This window comes from Kryptolebias marmoratus, linkage group LG17 (assembly GCF_001649575.2).
Source record: "Kryptolebias marmoratus isolate JLee-2015 linkage group LG17, ASM164957v2, whole genome shotgun sequence".
NCBI classification, from domain to species: Eukaryota; Metazoa; Chordata; class Actinopteri; order Cyprinodontiformes; family Rivulidae; genus Kryptolebias; species Kryptolebias marmoratus.
Window position 1 is genome coordinate 23,979,401 of NC_051446.1, and position 21,665 is coordinate 24,001,065.

A 21,665-nucleotide genomic window follows, 5' to 3' on the forward strand; every position below is an offset into this window, starting at 1 on the left:
CAGTAGTGTTGACTTTATCAGCACCCTATGCAGGTAAAACACTGACATCAGTAATGTCTTAAAGCCTTCCAAAATATGATGAAGCAATTAGAAAAGGACTGAACAAGCCCGTCTTGTTTGGAAACCCCGTCTTTCTGAAAAGACCACGAAAGCAAAGGTTCAGTTTCTTCTGAACTTCAAGACTTCTGTTCTGTTTTTATTCTGTTTTAAAGACGGGACCTTCGGCGAAGTTTGAACAAAACACACAGAACCACACTTGAAACCCAACATAACGCCACAAACACAACCACCTGTGAAGCACGGTGGGTGGAAGGCTGATGGTTTGGCTTGTTTTGCAGCCATGGGACCTGAGTACCTTGCAGTTATTGGGTCGACCGTAAACTCCTCTGTTTACCAAAGTATTCTAGAGATAAATGTCTGGCCATCTATTCGACTACTAAAGCTTTGACCAAAGATGTGCCCGATGGATCTGTGTCCAGTTTCCAGGAAATGCTGAGGATGTGGCAGAGACATGCCAGGTGGAAGACCATTTTTCTATCTTGTGTATGACAACCACATTTTGATGCATTATAGAGGATGTTTATTCCTTAAGGGATTTCATTAACCTGAAACAGGTGATCAGCGGTTTGAAATTTTACTTGCCTGGTATAAATTTACTGCATTTGAAAAAAGATGGGACATTAAAAACATGTAAATAAAACCAGCTGACCTTAGCATCCTTAAAATGTGGAGGTTTAAAAAGCAGAACTGCAGAAACAGGATGCTGGTGTTCAGCGAGGAGTCATCTGTCATCTTTTTATTTTCCTCTGTACACACTTCTGTTCTTCACCTACATCAGTGTTGGTAAAACTGCAGGGAACTGAAATATGTGAGGGCGTTTTAACGCACTTTGTTGTAGCTTTTCATGTCAAAATTCAGCTCCTCTTTTCTTTTTATCTGCTTATAAATGAGTAGTTTTGTAGGTGAATATATTCTAATATACATTTAATGCTCATGCTACTCTGTTGGATCTGTATGTGCTGACATGTGGTCCATTCCACTGTGCAGTTAAAAGTCTGTTTTGAGCTTTGGGGAGTTGGTGCCTCGGGAACATTAAAGAGTTTCTTCAGTGATTGAGGAAATGTTTGGCTCGGTGAGTCCACTCCCTTTGGAGGTGTTTGTTAGCCGAGGCTGATCCTGACAACTCTCCGAGGAGCAGGCTCAGTATGTGTCTTCAAAGAGCCCCAGCTCCCAAAGCAGGAAGTCCAGCCCTGTGCAGACTGGAAACAACATGAGGCAGACAGGAAGGAAGGTAATCCATGAACACGCAATACTGCTACTGTCCACGAAACTAAACACATCCAGGCATATCCAATCGGTCCCGCCTGATGCCAACAAAAACCAGTGGTGTTCTTTAGACTGCAGACATTCAGTTTGATTTATCGAATATGAAATAACCGAGGTTATCTCAAGCAGCTTGGTGTGGATGATTCTGGTTTCCTGTATTGCAGCTGGCTTTTTATCCATGTGTGCAGACACTCCAAAGGTCTGAGCAATGTGCTGCTTTGCCACAATTTTACCTGCTAAAATAGACGGAAATTCTCTTGCCCATCAAAGACTCTGGGTGTGGGGGGGTTATTATTATTATTATTTTTCTTTTTAGATATAACTTGGCACAAGAACAGAAGCCCATCACTGACACAATACTAAAGGCAAGTTGATGAATCAGTTTAAATTTATGGGAATAAAGCTGCATCCTGCTGTGTAGCCGTGTGGCACGACACCTTCCTTTCAGACAAAAACTGACGGCCGGCACCTTCTTAAATCAGCCAAACAAGTGTGATTTTTATTTAAAAAGCTTCCAGGATGTGTGAAAATTAGTCAGAAATAAATTAAAACCACTTTAAGTGCAATCCCATGCAATATTGCTGTGTTGAGGATGACTTTTAGCTGCTACCACAACACATTTCAGCTCAATATTTGTAAAAGTAACTGAGTTATGACCATTTTTTTTTTTTGTTGGCTAAAGTCGATTAGCTGTATCAGCCATCTTAAATTGGATTAACTCCAAAATTTAATACCTTGTAAATGTACATCCAATGATTACTTTCAGAGTGTTTTACTAAAACCAGTTTAGTGGTTCATGAAACAGACAAACAGGTTTGACACCAATGCCAAAGTTTTGGAAAAAGATGTTGTGCAGTGTGGGGTTCTTGAAGTGTTTTGGGAAAACTCTCAGCTCATAGCACATGAAATTTCAGCGTAATATCTGTAAAACTGGGTGAATTATAGACTAAAAAAGTTAATCAGTTGTAGATGTACATCAAGGTATTACTTTCTGAGAGTTTCATTAAAATCTGTCTTGTGGTTCATGAGATATTTTGCAAACAGTACAGACAAATGATCCCACATATACACATACATGGGCAAAAAAACCTTTTCACTCTGCCTTTGCTTTAGGCAGCAGGCTATAATAATAACGAAAGTCTGTTCAGAATGACATGAACTGATTTTTAAATGAGTTGTTCCAGGTGAAAACCACTAGAGAGCACTCTTTAATTGATTTTTCCATGACTGTGGGATTAACTGCGGCCAACAGCTGAGGGAGTGTGGATGGAATAAAGATCCACTTTGGCTGCCAGTAAAATCAGAAGTTTGGTGTTTGACCCAATCTGGTTCCGCTCATATCATACATGTGGTAACACTGTGGCAGCAGGGAAATGAGTTCACGTGGCGTCGGCGAGGTAAAGACGAGGGTTTTCATTGTTGTAATGTGACCAGACTATGACAAGCCATTTGTGTGTTTATTCTACATCCTTGATATCAACCGTCTTTTGGAGACGGCGTGTTTCCACCGAGAAGGGGAAAGTTTCCACATTTTCAGAGCAAAGAGGAACTGTTTCTGCTCAGAAGGGTTTTATAAATGTCATATATTGTGAAACTGACGTAAATTGTAAACATGCTGCATTTGTTTGCTTCTATTTGTACGGCTTTTAAAGGTCAAAACTTTTCATGTTTGTTTGTTTTTTACAGAGTCTACTTTTGCTGCAACAAATGGTGGGTAATAATGTAACTGTCTGTGTCTGTTTGCCCGTTTGGAAAATATCTCAAGAAATACTGGACGGATTTTAATGAAACTTTCAGAAAGTAATCACTAGATAATCATCTGTAGCTGAATAATTTTTAAAATCAATTACATTACAGATGGCCACCACAGCTAATCAACTGTCAAACACAGAAATGACTGTAAACTCACTCAGCTTTGCAGACATTGAGCTGATGTTTGGTGTGGTAGTAGCTGAGAGTCATCTTTAACACTCATACTGAGTTCTAACAGATCATGCAAGATCTTTTTAAGACCATTGCAAGAAAGGTGGTGAGCAATATGTATTTCTTTATGAAATTTTAGGTCATTTGAGTATTTTATTATTTGAGTATGCTTTCATCTAAATAGCAAGACTAAAAGTTAGATTGGAAATTTGTTTTCGTTCTGACAAAATGTCTGCACGTTTAGTTGGTTTACAGCCTATTTGTACCACGCGACACAGTCTGAAGATTGGACTTCCATGTTAATATTCGCTTGTAAAAGTTACCTTTTGACTTTTAATCTTAAACAGATATGTTGGGGTATAAACTGGGTTTAACCTCTCAGAGACTCTCTGACAATCTGACCGTGAAAAAGCACCAAACCGCCTCACAATGTGAACTGATGAGGGTCCAAAACCTTGGAGAGCTCTAATATTCCCTCACAATAGAGAGAACCTCCTGCCAACACCTGATTCCAATCATCGGTGATCATACGTGATTATTAGCACCTGTGGGTGCACCACCCCACCCCCTCCTTCCTCCCTCCTGCACAGAAACACTCATATAGATCCTGAGGGCTTTGCAGACAATACATTTTATGCAGAGATCAGCAGAAAATTTGCAGATTACTTTTTGGATTGGTATCGCTTTGGAGCTCCAGCTTCTTTTTTATTTATTTATTTTTTTGATGGATCGGTCAGTCAATCAGTTGGACATTCATAGAATTTCACGGGGATATAAGAACCATATTTGTGGCTCAAATTATGGTAAAAATGCTGAATGCTGCACAGTTGTGGCCAATCATGATCCGAAATTGATCATTGTCAACTGTTTTTACAGTTCCTTTTTTTATTTTTCAATCAGATGTTATGAATCTTTGGCATGTTTGTTAAACACAGTGGCTGTGCAGTGGTGATGGATCCCAGTATGGCACCATATTCTTCTAAGAGCCACTCAGAAGAAAAAAAACATTTTTTTAATTTTGAGAATAAAGTGTCAATTTAATTGACAGGAAAAAGTTGTCCTTCAAAACTTGAGCTAGAGGAAGTGAACCCAGCTGTGCTCCTGAACCCAATTCCATCTGTTTAATTTGTTATTAGACATTTAATTTGGTATTTCAGGGTTATGGGTGCAATTTTACTGTTTTAACTACAAAATAACATGCAGTATTTTAGCTGAACCAGTCCGAGATGCTGTTTTTTACCATAATGAAATACTACACTAAGTGTCAGCAACCATCTTGAACTGGGTTGACTTCAAATGTCAATATCTTATCAAAGTTAATATTCACCACATCTACTTTGTGGTTTATTTTCCAAATATGGAGCAATAATGCTTTTGCACGCATCTGTACTGTCAGCAAAAAAAATCTTATGAAACACTGGAGAGATTTTAATATAACTTTCTGAAAGTAATCATTAGATGAACCATCTACAACTGACTTCTGGTATCAGTCCAATTCAAGATAACCACCACAATAAATTCATATTAGGAAAGATAAAATTGGCTTTAACTCGGTCAGTTTTACAGATATTTAGCTCTAATTTGGGGTATCTGAGTCATTTACAACCCAAACTCTGAGCATGATGTCCTTTAAGATTGCACACAATGTTGTTTACAAGGTTTGATGCAAAAAAGACAAAAGAAAATCTAGATGAGTTAAATATATAAGAAGAAAACAATAGTTTATCATGCACCTGATTTCTGCTTTAACTCAGACATTTCCACAGCCAGAAACTGACATAATTTCTCTGTTTTTGGCAAAACAACCTTAAACCTCCGTTCATTTGTCAACACAGCAGTCTGTTTCTTTACCAGCGCAGCTAATGACTTTAGGTAATGCTTTTGGCAAACTTCGAACACAAAAAAACACGCCATCCATTTCACCCACATCTCTCCATGCCAGAAGCTGTTTACACACTCTGTTGTACATTATAAATTTCTTCTGAAACAGTCGGGGCATGAATAATCACTTCCAGCTATTTGTCAGTTTTATGTGTTTACAGTAGGCTTCAAGAAAAGGCAGGCTAACGGTTCACCCATGCTTAAAAACGTTTAGTACAGATCCATGAATTAAGCAATGAAGTCCAAATCCTAAAAAGTTCAGAGGTTGTGTAAAATGTAAATAAAATCAGAATGCAAAGGTTTGAAAATCTCTAAAATCAATGTTATTCCCAACAGAATATAGTAAACATATCAAACTTTTAAAAACATGGGACAATTTCTTAGTTTCAACATTTAATATGTTTATTATATTCCATTGTGAATAAAATATGGATTTTTAAGATTTAAAAACCTTTGCATTCTGTTTTTATTTGCATTTTATGCATTGTCCCACCTCTTGTAGAATTGGCTTAGTGGTTAGAGGAGTCGTCCTCCAATGAAATAGTTGTAGGTTCGATTCCACCACTTGTTGAAGTGTCCCTGGGTGAGACACTGAACCCCTCCCTGCCTCTGATGTGTCCCATCAGTGTATAAAGCACTGATTAGACTCTGCAGAATGATTTATTCAGAAAGGTGCTATATGAGTGCAGTCTATTTATTTGCAAGTTGTTACAAAGTTTATTTGCTGCAGAGTTAAAAGTTTGGAGAATTTTTCTTGGTTTGCTCATGATGAGGCTCCACAGAAGCTGAATGCTTGGTGTGATTTGCTTCTTGGCTGCACCAGCAATAAAAACAGTAGGCTGGTTTTATTGGCTCCCATCTGTGTGTCAGATGGAAGGAGATGATATCTCAGTGTCATTGATGGTTTCATAATCATGAAGTGTATCAAATGGACATGAAATTGTAAGAGGGATCTCACAGATTGTTGAAGCTCTTTCCTGCTTTTCATGTTGTCCTAATCCAGTTTTTCCTTCTCTTTCTTTCTTGTCCACCCATGCCTGTCTTTAGGACAGTAGCAGGGGTGAAGGGCTCCCATGGTCCAGTCAGGTTCAGGTGACTGTGGGGTCGCAGCAGGTCTCGCTGTCAGAGTCAAGAGACTGATGAAGGGCTTTAATCCTGCCAGTGTCATGAAGATGGATCAGATGTAAACATGCACACATGTGGTGACGCTCAGACTTTTTAACAGATTTATACAAAAGCTTTATTCTCTGCTGAAATGACAGCAAACACTAACTTTGTCTTTATTCTTCCATTTATTTCATTTTGGTTTTCCTGTCCGTTATGCACAAACACGCTCTGACTCCCACTCGGCGTTAGACTGACAGTAACAGGTTGTCGGCAGGGTGAGGGGTGATGTGACTAATGTCCAGCTCATTTATCTGCACTCTGCTGTGTGCAGATAAACTGGCTTTGAGTCCACATACTCCAAAGTTTCTCAAACAAACACACTCTGCCTTATATAAACACCGGCATAGCAGAAATGCTCATATTTTACCACCACTTTTTAAAACCTTTTACAGCACACTGTAAAACATCAAGCTAATTTAGTATTTTATAGCCACAAATATCTTTTGAGGTTTTATTGCATTTAACCAATAAACAAAACTCTTAAGGGTTTTGGTTTTTTTTTTTGCAAAAGTGATCTAACTATAATAAACATCTCGAGTCTTTGCATAAACAATACAGATTGAGCAAAAAAGGCATTAGAATGAGAATAATTAAAAAAAAAAGTATTTATAAAGTTTCATTTTCTTACACTTTTATTGTTCCTAATTTCTTTATACATGCACTCATGGAGTGTGACTCATGCATGCAATGATCTGGCCCCTTCTGGTTCAGATTTTCATGCTTTTTAAAGGTTTAAAATCTTTACTTACAATATATACAAAGTGATAAGGCACTGAATGGTGCTGGAGATCTTGAAGAAGAGATAATGATTTGTCTCTGACTTGTAAGATAAACCTCTCAAAATATTAAGCCAGATAGGTTTTTAGTATTTTTTTCTATTTTTTGTTATAAGGAAAGGGATCCATGTGTCTAAGGTGATGAGGAGAGGAGAAGTGGAGAGTGGGCCGGCAGGTAAATGACAAGTAAGTTTTTTTTTTGTTTTCTCCAGGAATTGATCAGCAACAATTCAGATTACACTGAGAACACATGAACGAGTAACACAATCTTAGTGTTTTCAATAGAAGAATACAAAATAATTTTCAACCAGGAAGTGCAATGCAGAGGTTCAGCCTGCCCACAGCTCCACCTCCAGGAAGAAAGAAACGGGAAGCGAAGGGGGGTGGAAAACTGGGACTGGCAGGAATCCTAACATGTCTGTATTTTTGGCATACAGATAGTTTAGTTTGTTTCAAAGGCTCCTCTACAACTAAAATAAAAAAGGTTTTATTATTTTAAACATAAAGGTTGTTAGAAGCGATATAATGCAATCAACATGACGTGTGAGGATTTCCACCGTGTTATAACACTGTATGAGTTAAATGCTGAACCTAAGCTGTCATGCTGTTATACCAAGATCAACACAAGAGGCAGAATTTAATAGTAGAGTTATATTTATGACTTTCTGTATAGAAAATCCATTTTATTGAGTTGAGTTTTGTGATCAGTTTTAAAAAACGTAATTAAAAGCGTATAGATTACATTCACTTTTTTTTTGGGAGGTTGATTTATGTATACTGTTTAATAATTTATTTTCTCAGATGGACTGAGATGCTTCCCAACGCACTCTGCAACTCTCCTTTGAGTCATTTAGAAGCATGCTGTTGTTGGTTTATACATTCAGAGCACACACACACACACACACTAATTCACGCTGACACACAGATGGCCTCCGCTCTGACCACAAATGTAGTGTAACCCCTGCTCCCTGTGGTGTGGCCAGAACTCCGGCTGCCAGTAAAAGCGAGGGATGCTTCATGGCTCAACAATTCGCTGGCTAAATGGAAAGGGTTTGCTGTGTGACCTCAACCCCCCCATCCCATCACCATGTCTTTTTTTCATTTTCTATCTTGTTTGGTCTTTTTGCTCTCCTGATTTTATTCCTCGAGTTGTTTTAGTTTTAATTTTCGGAGGGGATATAAACCTTTAGTTTATATTATTATACATTTTATAGCTTTTGTTCTTTCTTTTCCTTGGTTTATTTTGTGGCAAAGTCTAAAAGAAGATCAAGTTATTTATAGGTTTTCCAAAAGCAATAAAAAAAAGTGATTTTCTCTCCTCTCTTTGGCAGTGTCAAAAGTTTCACAACTAACTTTTCTTTCTGTGTGCCATTTCATCTCGGTTACATTTTTCTCGCATCTCATAGTTTTTTATGCTCTCCTGTCAGTGGAAGTGTGATCCGCCACCTCCCCTCTTTAAGAGGTCAGCTGCAAAGTAAAAACACACAAGGAGGGCAAACCTCAGCTCACAAAAATGAGCAGCATGAAGAAAAACTGCATGTCAGTACAGTGTGGTTCGGTGGGTTTATTGGGTGAAAGTTATGTTGAATAAAAGTCCAATGTTTGGTTTAGTAAAAAGGATTTTAATGGTTTTAGAGGCATTACTTCATGGAGAAGTAGCTTATAGAGACAAAAAAAGCCACAGTGATCAGAAAAGTAAAAACTTGCAGTGATACATTTCTGTTTTATATCTCAAGCCTTCTGAAAAACAAGAAATGAAACCAAATGAAATCGCCTCAAATGTTTTTCTGTCAGAAGAGAACTCCTATGCAGATGTCAAAAAACAGCTCTAGTTCTCTTGAGACACGTTTGAGACGTCCACAACACAACTCAGTTGGGTTTGAGGCGGGTTGGCAACATCTGTGCACCTCCGAAACTCATGCAAGGCGAATGAGAACCCTGAAAGTCACAAGACAGTCTACAGACTTTCATTAATGCTGTTCACCAACTAGTTGCAGCCAAGTAAGATACCACTTTTAGGCCTCCTGCACACTGGATGACAACGCTGTTACACTCTCCATGACATTTTAAAATATGTCTGGATTGGAGCAAATAAGGAAAACCTTCTCCAGTATGTAGGTAATTATGACACTGTCATGCTATTCTAATTATTAGTACTCACCAAATAGGTTTTTTCATGTCACCAAAATGCTCTCCTGTGTCCCTACTGTGCTCTACACATTAGCAGCATATTCCTATGATGATACTACCAGTACCCCCATTATAGCACTGCACCCCTGACCACACCCTGGCACAGTTCGCTCAGATTGCAACTACTCCACCTTTCCCATCACTCTTCCCCAATGATAGACCAACATGAGATCGCTACAGAAGTTTAGTGCATGCTCTAATCCAGAAGTCTTCAATCACTGGGCATCTGGTAGCAGAAGTTATTTGGTACCAGGCTTCATAAAAACACTTCTGTTTGCACCTTTTTCTTGCACTTGACCCAGTCACAGTTGCTTTTCTCGAACTACTAAACCTACAGGCTAACCATAGCAAAACTTAGAACCTTTTTCCCGTTTAGTCTGTGGAAAACTTGTTGTATGACATCAGTTTGTGATGCAACAAAATGCTCTAATCTAGTCCACAGTGGACCTATTGTGCCCTATCACTCCTAATGGAGATCCATGGCGCTCTTAACACACCCCTGAAGACCTTGCCTAGACCCTGCAAAGACAGTTCCCCTTCTGGATGACTTTTTACGTTTATGAAAAATGGCTTTGAAATTCTATATTGTGTCTTGCCAGAAAACCTAAAGAGGTGTGAGCAGTTGCATAACCGGTATCAAATCCAGTTGTCCTTTCACCTTGAAGATATAATAAGTCCAGCCAGGAGGGAAAGAGCGCAAATGTGTTCACCCGCACAGATGCTGCTGTTAAAACAGTGAAAAAGATTTTTCAACTATATGAGGACAGACAGGGATCAAGGTTGCAGGGAAAGGGTTAACTTTCCTTTAAAAGGTGTCAAAGAAAGAACTAAATTGGGTGTCAGAAAGCACTAAGGAGCTGAAAAAAGTCTCTCTCCCATGTGGGTGGGTGCTTGCTTTGTACATTTCAGACAATGTCCCTTTAAAAAGCCCCACGTCTGGAAAGCCCATTAGATGTGCATATAAAATTTCCCCCGTGATTAATAGTTGATGAGGAAGGGTTGGTTGGAGGGTAGTACCAACATGTGGACGGAGCAGCTCCTCCTCCCCAGGCTCACATTTCACTCCATAAACTTACCACTTTTTCCCACCTATATGTTTTAAAAAGGAGGAGGGCTTGCTTGTCAAGAATGCCTTGGAAGAGTTGTGAAAATAGCCAGAGCTGAGAAAGGGAGTCACGCAGTTGCAGATGCAGCTCTCACACCGAGCCGCAAGCCGGTCTGATTCGTGAGGGAGAGAAGTGTGTGTGAGCGAGGCAGAGGGAAAGTGTGAGAGTGTGTTTTGATGAAATACACCAGAGGACGTCACTTACACTCCCACAGTGAGAGGGGAAACACTCTGTCATAGGAAGGCGTCCATCCTCACACATTCTGTGCTGTGGAAGAGTTAACAGCCTCTGACAGAAGTGAGTATTCCTGATGCAATGAGACTATCGATGATTTATATTTAGTCAGCTGAAGTGGAAACTTCTTAAGCGATTTGTGAGCCTGATTTACTTTCTGGGGAGGATTTCAACTCTTCAAGAAGAAAACTTCTCGTAATAAGGCTTTGCTCCAGATTGTGTGAAGTATTCCTGCATCCCCATGGATCAGCCAGCCAGCAGCTGCATGCGGAGCACCCATCCCAGCAGCCCCATCTGGGGCTGCATGAGGAACCCTCACTCCGGGGTCCCAGGAGCCAATCTGCAGTACCAGCAGGCCCCGTTCTCCCTCCACCAGAAGCCTGAGTTCCTGGCCTACACGGATTTCTCCGGGTCCTGTCTGGTGCCAAGCGCGCCGCATGCTGCCTACCCTCGTGACGACAGACTGTACCAAGACAGCCAGGGGGGCTACCAAAGAGCTGACTGGCAGTTCAACCCCTGTGAGACTCGGGTGAGAGCGCCCGAGGCCTGCCCACCCATTGCCCCTGCGGTCGTAGGTTCTGGGGGGAGTGGGGGTCCTGAGCTGGAGGGTGTTGGGGCTGACAGGGTGGCAGGCAGTGTTCCCGGATGTCTGGATGGAGAATACTCACCCCAGAGCGTGGCATCGGCCGACTCGGACAAGAAGAGCTCCAACAAGAGGAAGAGAGATGTCACAGGTGAGTTGTGGTTTACTGGGATGAAACTGGAGAGGTTTGAAAACTCCAAACAGGAGCATTTTCAAAGAAAAACATAAAATCAATGAAAGGTACAACTGGAAATATTTAAATTATAATAAAAATCAATGATTTTAACTGCACTGCTGTGTATTTGATAATGGAAATATGTACATGGAAGTCAATCAAACTTGTCCAATTTCCTTTAAAAGGTACTCATTGTCATAAAGACTGATCAAATATATTTCATAATGAAACTAAATCTGCACAATTTTGTTTTCCATATTAATGATTAAAGTATCTATAATTTAAAATTTAATAGCATTTGATGCAGACCACCACGTGTTTGTTTACATACCAAAACAGTCAAAGTGACTGAAAACAGGTCAGCAATGATGACATCCATGGAAGACAACAATTTTGTTGGACTCAGATTTGTTTTGTTTACATTAAGTGCATACCCACATTTCAGAATTACATCAACACGCCTGGAAAACTACTGACATAAACTCTTTCAAACTGCATTATTCAACCTAGTTCAGGATAAACCTTTTTTGAAAAACTGAGTATTATTTTCTAACAAATTTGTTCGTATGCAACAAACGAATAAAGTCACACCTCGTTAAAAGCCTTCATGACAAATTGGCCGTAAAATAGTGTGTCAGGGTCAAGAATTTCTTCTTTGCCCTGCACCACAGCTGGAAAGGACACACATTCCTGCTATTTCCTCACCAAATTGGTCTTACTGCAGCTCCCTTTCCAGATTGTTGTGTGAAAGGTGAGTAGGTGACAAGACTTTTGTGTTCAAAATGCTCTTTAAGCAGCAGTCACATCCTCTTATTGTTTGAGAGCTTCAAAAAGTTCTAAATGATTCATGAGGCTTTTGAATGTTTCATTATGTGTCTGTATTGTTTCAGCCTACTGAGGTCCCATTAAATAATGACTGAAAGAATGACGTCGAGTGTCAGGAGGGAAGTGTTTTAAGGCGTCACAGGTGTTTCGAGCTGTATTTACTACAGATGTCAAAGTAAATCCTGTTGCAAAATCCTCACTTCCAGTTAGCTGATGTCTTCAACAATGAATCGAGCAGAACGAGTTCTCCTCCCGTCCGATTTCACACTTACTAACAGGAGGCAAAAGTAGCTGATAGCCATGGTTTAAACTCTTTAGCAGCAATAAGCCAAAGGAAACTTTATGTTCAATTCGAATTTTAAATTGTCAAAACTCTGAATTTACACTCTGGATGATTTGAACCGTGTCCATTTAGGAAAACTGTATTTAATTTGTTGAAAATAAACAAAGTATTATTTGAGCTAACCAACATTTTGCTTTATGCGGTAACAATCAGAGTACTATAAGCCAAAAAAAAACAAGAAATTTGTTATTTGAAAGTAATAATCTAGGGGGGGGGGAGTAGCTGCGGTTTTGGCCCCAGGTTGCGTCAGGAAAGCCATCCGGCGGAAAACAATCGTCAAAAACCTTTAATGCGACTTTTCACGCTGTGGCGACCCCTGCAGCAACAAATCCAGAAAATAAAAAGGTAAAACCCAATAATATAAATGAGATTCAACTTTAAGAAAAACAAAATCCTGTTTTTGTTTTAATCCACTTAAAGAACGACATGACAGTAACATGACTGAAGTTTAACAAACCATATCTGATTGTATGAAATGTGCACAAAATGACATGACCAATGCGTGCAACAGACCTGAGCCAAATTGAAAAAAAAGACATGTGGGAGGACCCCCCCTCCTCCTCCTTTCTTACCTTATTGTAACCTCCACTCACTACCCTGAAAACATGCCAGACCACGTCTGGTAAATTCACTTTCCTCTGAGCCCACTCCTCACATTCTTATCCATTGACATTTTCCTGTCGTTAAGCCGTAACACAATCTCCCACTGAGTGCATGCAACATGTCTGACCACCACATCAGCTCTGGGTTTTTCGAAAAGAGCCATTCGCTTTCAAATTGACAAGCCGGTGGAAGAGCATATATTAGGAAAATGTCCTGAAGGCATTGCAGCCGCAGCTGCTGTTCGCTCTGCTTCTGTGGGTTTTTGCTGATATCGTAAAGTGGTGCAGTCAGACGAACGAAACCAAAATCATATAATCCAATTCTGACATAAATCCAGAGTTTACCATTACATGCTGCGTTTATCAGATAAAACCTGCTTTCAGGATTATTAATAATATTCTTTACACATGTAATGCTATAAATCTAATTGTTTTCGATGTTGAATTTATTGCAACTTGTGTTTATTTGATGCAAACAATATGTCAAATAAAAAATAGTTACATATTAAAAATGATAATAAAGCTATTTTTTTGAAACAAACCCAGATTTTGCATAAAGTTATCATAATTTATCAGTGATTTTAACTCATTTTTTATCAAATACTTGTGGGATTAGATGATTTAAAAAAATATATAATTCAAAGTATTTATAGTTTATAAAATCTTTTTTCTTTCTACCGTCACAAAGTGCTTGCTGTCAGAGAAGTGTATAATTGTTGAGTTCATTCTTTATGTAAAGTGTTTTTAGCAGATTTAAATAATTGTGAAAAGGTGCTTTAATTTAATGAAACACAGATGAGAAACTAAAAATGACAAAAATAGTAAAAAAAGTCATATTTTTAGTGTTTCATGGTTTGAAAAGTTTAGCTTTCTTTTGTTAAAAGCTCGTTTTTCAGTAAGAGAAATAGATAATTCACTAAACGCAACTGAATTATGAAAAAAGAAACGCCTTGACAAATAAAATACAAAGGTGTAACAGCATGACATTAAATATTTAATATCTGCTTCAAAATGATTTAAATGGGGAATTTAAAGAAAGTGTACCCAATTTAAATGTAACTTTTACTCACAAATCAAGCAATCATGCAATTTTCACCTGGGGTTTACGTTTTAAAACAGCCACTAATTTCCAACAGCTTTAACTCCATCTTTATTAAAACAAACTGCCCGTGCACCGTGCACCCAGAAAACACCAAATGCTGTTTGCTTTGGGACCCTGCTGGGTGCAGAAGTCTCCTTCTTGCAGGTTTACTGCCTCTGGCTGTGCAAGATATTTATTGGGGGCCTGTTTAGTGCAAAGCCCGGCCAGGTGTTCAGTTTGACTGTAAACCTGCTGGATGCAGCTCCAGAGCAGGTCTGACGAGGCCGGGAGGCTCAAAGCAGAGGATTCATAGTGACGCAACCGGAGGAGTTTTCAGCATTAATACTGAGGTGTTGGAAAACAAAACAACATGCACAGTGTGTCCTGGTTTGTCCACTTTCATCTGGACCTGGTACTGCTGTCCATGTTCACTGCTCTGGCAAAAACCAAAACTTCTCACTTTGACAAATTAGAACAATTTTCTGGGGATTACATCAGCTGCTGATGTTGCCACCAATGCACAATTATTACCCAAATTTATTCATTTCATTGCAAAGGAGAGGTTTTAGAAAAAAGTCAAATCATCTAGCTGTTTATTCTTGATAAAAGAGGGTTCACTTGGTTATTTTTCAGGCACCAACACAATGAAACGAACCAGTTTTTACCAAAATAAAGCAGCAACAGAAATCATGCGTTTGCTCATGTGCCGGCAGAAGGAAGTTCATATTTGCCAGTCAACCTGTCTTAACAAACCATTACCTTCATAGAGATATCTCAGACAATTTCCTTTTGTTTGCTGTCACGTCCCGATGAGTTAATGTGGATCTGCTGCGAGTGCTCCTGTGGGAAATCTTCCGACAGACACACACACACCCACCTGGACACATCCGCACCTTTGTTCTTTTCCTGGATGCTTTAACGATGTTCCGCTGCATTCCTCTCCTAACTCGGTCCCTCTGTGGCCCGTTTGGTGGTCCCTGCCCCTCACTGATCCGTTTTCACACACACGTTAACCCACGCGCACCATGCATGACTGTTCAGATGGAGTAACACAGATTTACTGTCATCTGAAAACATATAAATATAATTAGGTGAAAAATATTGCAAACAGTCCAGGAATGCTTGCGTTGCAGGTGAGCAGGACTCATAAGACCAGGTCAGGGTGGTCTCTTTTAAAGTGCTGGTTTTAGTGTTTACTTTATGAGGGGCCTCCTATTAAAAAACCTTTGGTTATGTGGTTTGTTAGTTTGAAAGGTCCTTCAGGTCTTTTTAATAGTTAACTAGAGTTTGAGCACTAAAAACCTAATTCACATCAACATAACTGCAAAAATATAGGTCTAAAAGTCAAGACACTACAATCACTTACTAAACTAGTTTACTGATAGATAAATACAGAAATATGTGTATAATTTTCTGCAAAAAGCAGCAAACATGCAGGTTTCAAACTGACTTTCCCCAGGGGCTAAAATTAAAAAGTTGGTCCTAACTGAGGGTCGATTTAAGTCAATATTTGCTTTGTTTTAAGATGTAATGTCGAAATTATTAATATGAAAGTAGGAATTACCTTTTCACAAAACATGAGAACAACCATAGCTTATTGATTGAGTTAAAAAACATACCAAATTTTCAAAAAAACATCATTATTGTTTATTTTTACACATCGAATCAGCAAAAAGTGTCACTTTTTTCATTTTCTGCAGCTTGGCAGGCCATTTCAAAAAGTTTTAAAATATTGCCGTGTGGGCTGAAGAAAATTGCAGCAAAGGGCCACTATCTGGCCCGTGGGCCTTGAGTTTGACACATGTGACTGCAAGCATCTAATGAGTTTGTTTCTGTCTCCAGATATCCAGGACTCCAGTTTTAAGGTGGATTCCAGCTGCAAGGCCAGGAAGGAGCGCACGGCGTTCACCAAGGAGCAGCTGAGAGAGCTGGAGGCCGAGTTCACCCACCACAACTACCTGACCCGGCTGCGGCGCTACGAGATCGCCGTTAACCTGGACCTCACAGAGAGACAGGTACTCCACTTCTCGTCTGTCAGCTTGGGATGGAGGGAAACGATCGGCTGGATTTCCCTCTTTTAGCTCTTTGCTCGAGAGAGAGAAACTGTGTTTTTAGGACAAATAGACATTTTATTAAATGTAAAATGATAATCCTTTAAAATTAATTAATGCAGGTTTTGGCAGTAGGATTAGGTGGAAAAATAAATAAAACACTCTTTTATTACACTCTTTCCAGCCACAAAATCTTGCATAAATATGAAACATAAAAGAAAAATTTTAGCCCGCAAATTGTGCTGCATTTGAATTACATCGTGCATTTTTTCCGCAGTACTTTTCAGTCTGTGGTCGTAGCAGAATGACGTGCAGCTGTAATGGTCGGGAGGCGGCCTCCAGATTCGGTAAAAATCAGGCAAATGTGTGTCGAAGCTGCTGGACGAATCCCCAGTCTGCCTGTCAGACCCAGTGCTCTTCCTAATGAGGCCACAGAGCAGTGACCACACGTACAGTCGTCTGCTGCTAAATATAATTCCCAGATCTCTGAAACACACACACACAGATGATACTTTCAGACACACAGCCAAAGCCCATCTTCACTCAGGGCTCCTGTATTGTTTGACAGTTTCCCAACAAGGAGCTCCGATAATTTATCGCCATTTTGATGAATCATGATCAGCAGTGAAACAAAAACAGGTTACGGTATGTGGGAGCAGATTAACCAATCGATCAAACCTTATTTATGAAGCAGCTTCTATGCAACAAAGTGTAACACATAGTGCTTTACACCAGATTAACAAAAACACATGCAAGTTCATTTAAAACTGTGATAAGCTGCAAGGATTTTAAGCGCTGGTGGCTTTAACATCAGGGGGCTGAAGGAACTGAAGAAAACACCAGAGGTATAAAAGATATAAATCATAAAACACAAATTGCAGCATCTAAAGATTTTTTTTGCTCTCTTTCACACAGGTTGGATGCTCAAAGAAACACTGTATGTGGAATTATTTAGGTTTAGTCCCTTTTTCTCCGTTTTTTACCACTGAGATGTGGAAAAGCGTCAAACTGACATCCTTTGGATCAGTTTAGAAACAGAAAAACAAAAGAACAATCAGCAACAGAGTCCTTTAAATCTAAACAGTTCAGTGTTTTTCTTTCCTGTCTGTAATTTCCTTAAAGCTTAAGTCTTTCCATCTTTTCTCTGGTTGAACAGCAAGAATTTTAAACCTTTTTTTTCTCGGCACACTGCAGAGATGCACACAAGCGCCGTCCAAACTGTGAGATCAGTAAACACACATCCTGTGTAGGCAGATTTCCTGGTAGTCGACTCTTCTGACCTGCTGTGCATTCGATCCTCTCCGCTCACATTTGGAGAGATTTTCGAGCCAGAATCAGGCGCTTTGCTCCGACAACTCATGCTTCTGTCCGGGCCAGGGAGTTTTACACACTGTGGGGGAAGAGTTTTCTTCTTTTTTTATTTTCATGTCATAAATTCTGTTCAAATTTGCAAAAAAAAAAAAAGAGGAGAGAAAAGCTACAGCTATTGTGTTACACGATTGAGAACAATGTCTGACGTGGATTTGGATTTAGAGTTTAGAGTTTATATTTGCAGTTTCACTGATAAGAATACAACTGCTGTTAGTTTATTAAATCATTTTATTATTATTTTCTGCACTACTGGCACATTAAAATCTAAAAACACTAAAACAACTTGAGACATTTCAGTTTGTCAGTATCATCTGCAGCTGAAGCTAATGTGTGCATGCATGTGTTTGTTTGCCTGTTAGCAAAATATCTCATGAACCACTGGATGGATTTAATGAAACTTAGAAAATAATTACAAACCCCATAATGGTTACATCTCAGTCGTTTTTACAGATATCAAGCTAAAATGTTGCCATTAACTATTGTAATAAATTCTGTCTGTTAGCAAAATATCTCGTGAACCACTGGATGTATTTTAATGAAACTCTCAGAAAGTAATCCTTGGATGTCCATCTAACTAACTTTAAGGAGTGCTCGGCTTTCAATTACAGATGGGAAAGCGACTAAAGTTTAACATTATTTCATTTATTTATCTTTTTGTTTTGTTTTTTTGCACCAGGTTAAAGTTTGGTTTCAGAACAGACGGATGAAGTGGAAGAGGGTGAAGGGGGGACAGTCGGCCTCGCCCAACAACCTGGAAAATGACGACGCGGACTCGGCTGCTTCGCCCAGCTCTGAATGAAAAAGATTCAAACGGATTCATCCGCTCAGCTGGACACGACACAATCCCTGTTCGATTCTGTGCAAAGTTGGCCGAAGGAGATTATAATTCTGAGACTTTTTAAATGACTCTTTGATGTTATTTGTTGTAAATAGTTGATTTCTGTCCATAACGAACTGCATTTTGCCACGTTACTGATAAATACTCAGACCGAGAGCGCCTCTCTGCTTGTGTTTTTATTATGAATGAAACTTGAGGTCAGTTAGTGACACACAGAAGCTTTAAGGCTGGTGATGACACATCAGACTGGGATTGAAAACATCACCTTTATTGTAAACGTGGCCTTTGACGCTCGACTACAACCACCTGGGAAAACTCAGACTGCACTCGTGCTGCCAAGTCGTAAGTGACTCAGAGTCAGATGTTTTTTTTTATAATATTATTTTGTCAGTTTCTTCTTTTCCTTGAATTTTTTTTTACTGCTCTTTTTTTATACAACTTGAATACTGTTGATAAAACACAGATGTTGACTGTTTCTCCAAATAGAATAAATCATTTTTTTTGCAAAAAACGCTAACATTTCTTGATAATTTCTTCCACCTGCAACCACTGAAAAACAGTGGGTATAGAGCATGTGTATTCTTGGCTGAAAGACGCGTTTGTGGACATTATGGTGGGACAGTATGTGCTTCAATTACAAAAACAGAAATAATAGATGTTAAATTAAAGGTTATGAATAAGGTCTGTGTGTTGCTGTATGTGAAAATGGTCTTGTTCTTATGTTTTCATGAGGTCCAAAAAGATTTTCATGGTCTAGAGGCAAAAAAAAGAGACTCCATGTGTTTAAAGGGGTGGAAATTTTTTTTTTTTTTTAGACAGGAAAAACTAACAGTTATGTCTATTTATTGATGATTTATAGATAAAAATGGGTAAAGGGCTTTAGTGAAATAATTCTATTAATGATGAGAAAATAAAAAGGTATTTATCTGCTTTAATTATGCAAACATGCTCATTTCAAAGGTACCGTTTATGTCGGCCATGTATGAGATTGTTTTCCCACTTTAGCAGTGATTTAGCTCAGTTTCATTAAATGTTTTCAGTAGTTTTAAAACCTTTTTTTTTAATCTATTTTATTGCAAACTTTATGTTTTCAGTTGGTTTGGGCACTAAAATAGTTTGGAGTTGAAAATACCTTTTAGGTTAAATATCATGAAACATGTTCCAGCAGCGTTTCACAAAACAGGCCAATCGAAGCGAATAACGTCTGCAGCTCATTGTTGTGATTTTCATCAGAAACGTTTAATGGTATGTTATAAATCACAATGTAAGCCGAGTCATTGCAGTGTTGTGTGGCTCGTTTTAATTGTTTGCACACAAACTACAACTCTAAAAATGTTCCCTAAAGAAATATATCTGTAGGTGATAATAATTCATACTTTTAGCACATTGAAGGCTGTGAAAAGTGTCACAAATATGTAAATAAATTTTATATCAACGTTATAGAAACAGCAGCAGTGCAGTGGTTAGAGCTGTTGCCTCCTAATGAGAAGGTCACAGGATCAATTCCTGGCCTGGGGCCTCTCTGGGTGGCGTTTACATGTTCTCCCTTTTGTGCACGTGGGTTTACACCGGCTTCTCCAGTTTCCTCCCACAGACCAAAAACATGCATGTTAGGTTAATCAGTAACTCTAAATTGTCCCTTAGGTGTAAAGGAGAGCTTGAATGGTTGTTTGTCTCGATGTGTCCCCGTGGTGGACTTGTAACCTGTCCAGGGTGTCCCCCTCCTCTCACACAGTGATGGATGGAGAAAGGCACCATCTCCTTGTGACCCTTAAGGAAATAGATGGATGAATATGGAAACACGTGACTTTAATCCACTTTCTAAGCCAAAAACCAGTAAAATGATGTTGTCCATCACCTCATATTAGGTGAAGTTTTCTTGTTGGTGTTTATTTATGTGACACCTGACTGTATATTTGATGCATATTTATGAAATCCTGTTGCATTCAAGTAATATTTAAATGCAAAAACACCAGGCTGTCTCTAAAATGAAGTGAGTAAGTGAACATTTTAAACATAGCCTCAAACAGTCATGAATTTCCACTGATATCAGCTGAACTACCTTGGATGTTAAGAAATGATCTCTGCTGGACTGTTTCCATACTGTGAAAAAGTCAGAGGTACAGGTACAGTATGTCACTTTCTAATGATCAGAACTGGCTGTATTGGTCCCTCATTTTGCAGATATTTCTAAATAAATATTTAATGATGAAGAGAAACCCTTTTACAGTTCGTCTTTCAAATCAGGCATTAAAAAGCATTTAAATGTGTTGATTTATGAGCAAGAAGTCATGATTGGTTTCAAAGCTGCAGGTGCAGTCCTAATTGTCAAGTCCTCTGAGAGCCTCAGGAAGATATAAAATCCTGTCCAATGATGGCTTCATTACATTCATTAACATCTTACGCTGAGGTCGGATGTTCCTGAGGTCACATCTGATTATCTCTCATCAACGCCCACACAGATTGTGTCAATAGCTCCATAATCCTTAAGAATGTTTTCATAGAGGCGAGTTGTCTCCTGTAAGCTCGCCACAGATCACTCTGATTGGTCGAAAGTGAGCAGAGGCGCTCCAATAGAACTATAAGTAGATCCACTACAGCTATAACTGTCATTCCAGTCAGCTCACAAAGGAAAATTAACCTGACGAGGTGGAGTCGAGCTCCAAAAGCTAAAGTATTTGGCCCCTGCACACTATTTTTAACGGAAGCATCTGGATGAGGCCAATTTGATCTCAACCTGACTGGAACCAAGACAAACCCATGCACGGGGCCCCCCAGGACCAAAGGGAAAAAAAGAGAGAGAGAGACAAGCTTGTTGGCTGACCACTTGTGTATGATGGAAAAAGGAAATAATAGGTGGGTATGGGTGAAAAGACGGCTTCTCAAGTACAGGATGTTGTTGTAGCAGGTAGCCAGTCATCCAATTTCCTGCTTCCCAAAGAAAACAAGAGCTCCAGCTCAGGAGTCCCCAGACTTACAATGGTGGGCCTATGCTCAGACTCCGGCCAGCCAAACAAAGCCTTCAGAGGTTACTGCCCTTTCTGCTGGTCTGCAGGGACCGGAGTTGGTGGGAGGGAGGGAAGGTTGTTCCACACACATGCACAGAGTCGGGGTCAAGTGTTACTGTACGCCTGACCCCTCTGGGCTCCAGCTGCAGCTGCTGGGGGTGAAATGACTCCAAATCAATCCTGTC

The 21,665-nt window shown here is 39.4% G+C and overlaps 1 protein-coding gene across 1 annotated transcript; it reads left to right on the forward strand.

Annotated features, from left to right (window-relative positions):
• Positions 1-10,350: 10,350 nt before the first annotated feature.
• Positions 10,351-18,983, forward strand: meox1 (mesenchyme homeobox 1). The gene is made up of 3 exons (XM_017435444.3): positions 10,351-11,337; positions 16,055-16,227; positions 18,311-18,983. Exons 1-3 carry the CDS (start codon positions 10,845-10,847, stop codon positions 18,431-18,433), a joined length of 789 nt encoding a protein of 262 aa, XP_017290933.1. The 5' UTR covers positions 10,351-10,844; the 3' UTR covers positions 18,434-18,983.
• Positions 18,984-21,665: the final 2,682 nt, after the last annotated feature.

What these genes read in the sequence shown, in the direction of transcription:
- meox1 (XM_017435444.3), top strand. Translation starts at nt 10,845, where the DNA reads ATGGATCAGCCAGCCAGCAGCTGCATGCGGAGCACCCATCCCAGCAGC. An exon ending in GAGGAAGAGAGATGTCACAG is followed by an intron (nt 11,338 to 16,054) that starts GTGAGTTGTGGT and finishes TTCTGTCTCCAG; the next exon opens with ATATCCAGGACTCCAGTTTT. An exon ending in TGGACCTCACAGAGAGACAG is followed by an intron (nt 16,228 to 18,310) that starts GTACTCCACTTC and finishes TTTTTGCACCAG; the next exon opens with GTTAAAGTTTGGTTTCAGAA.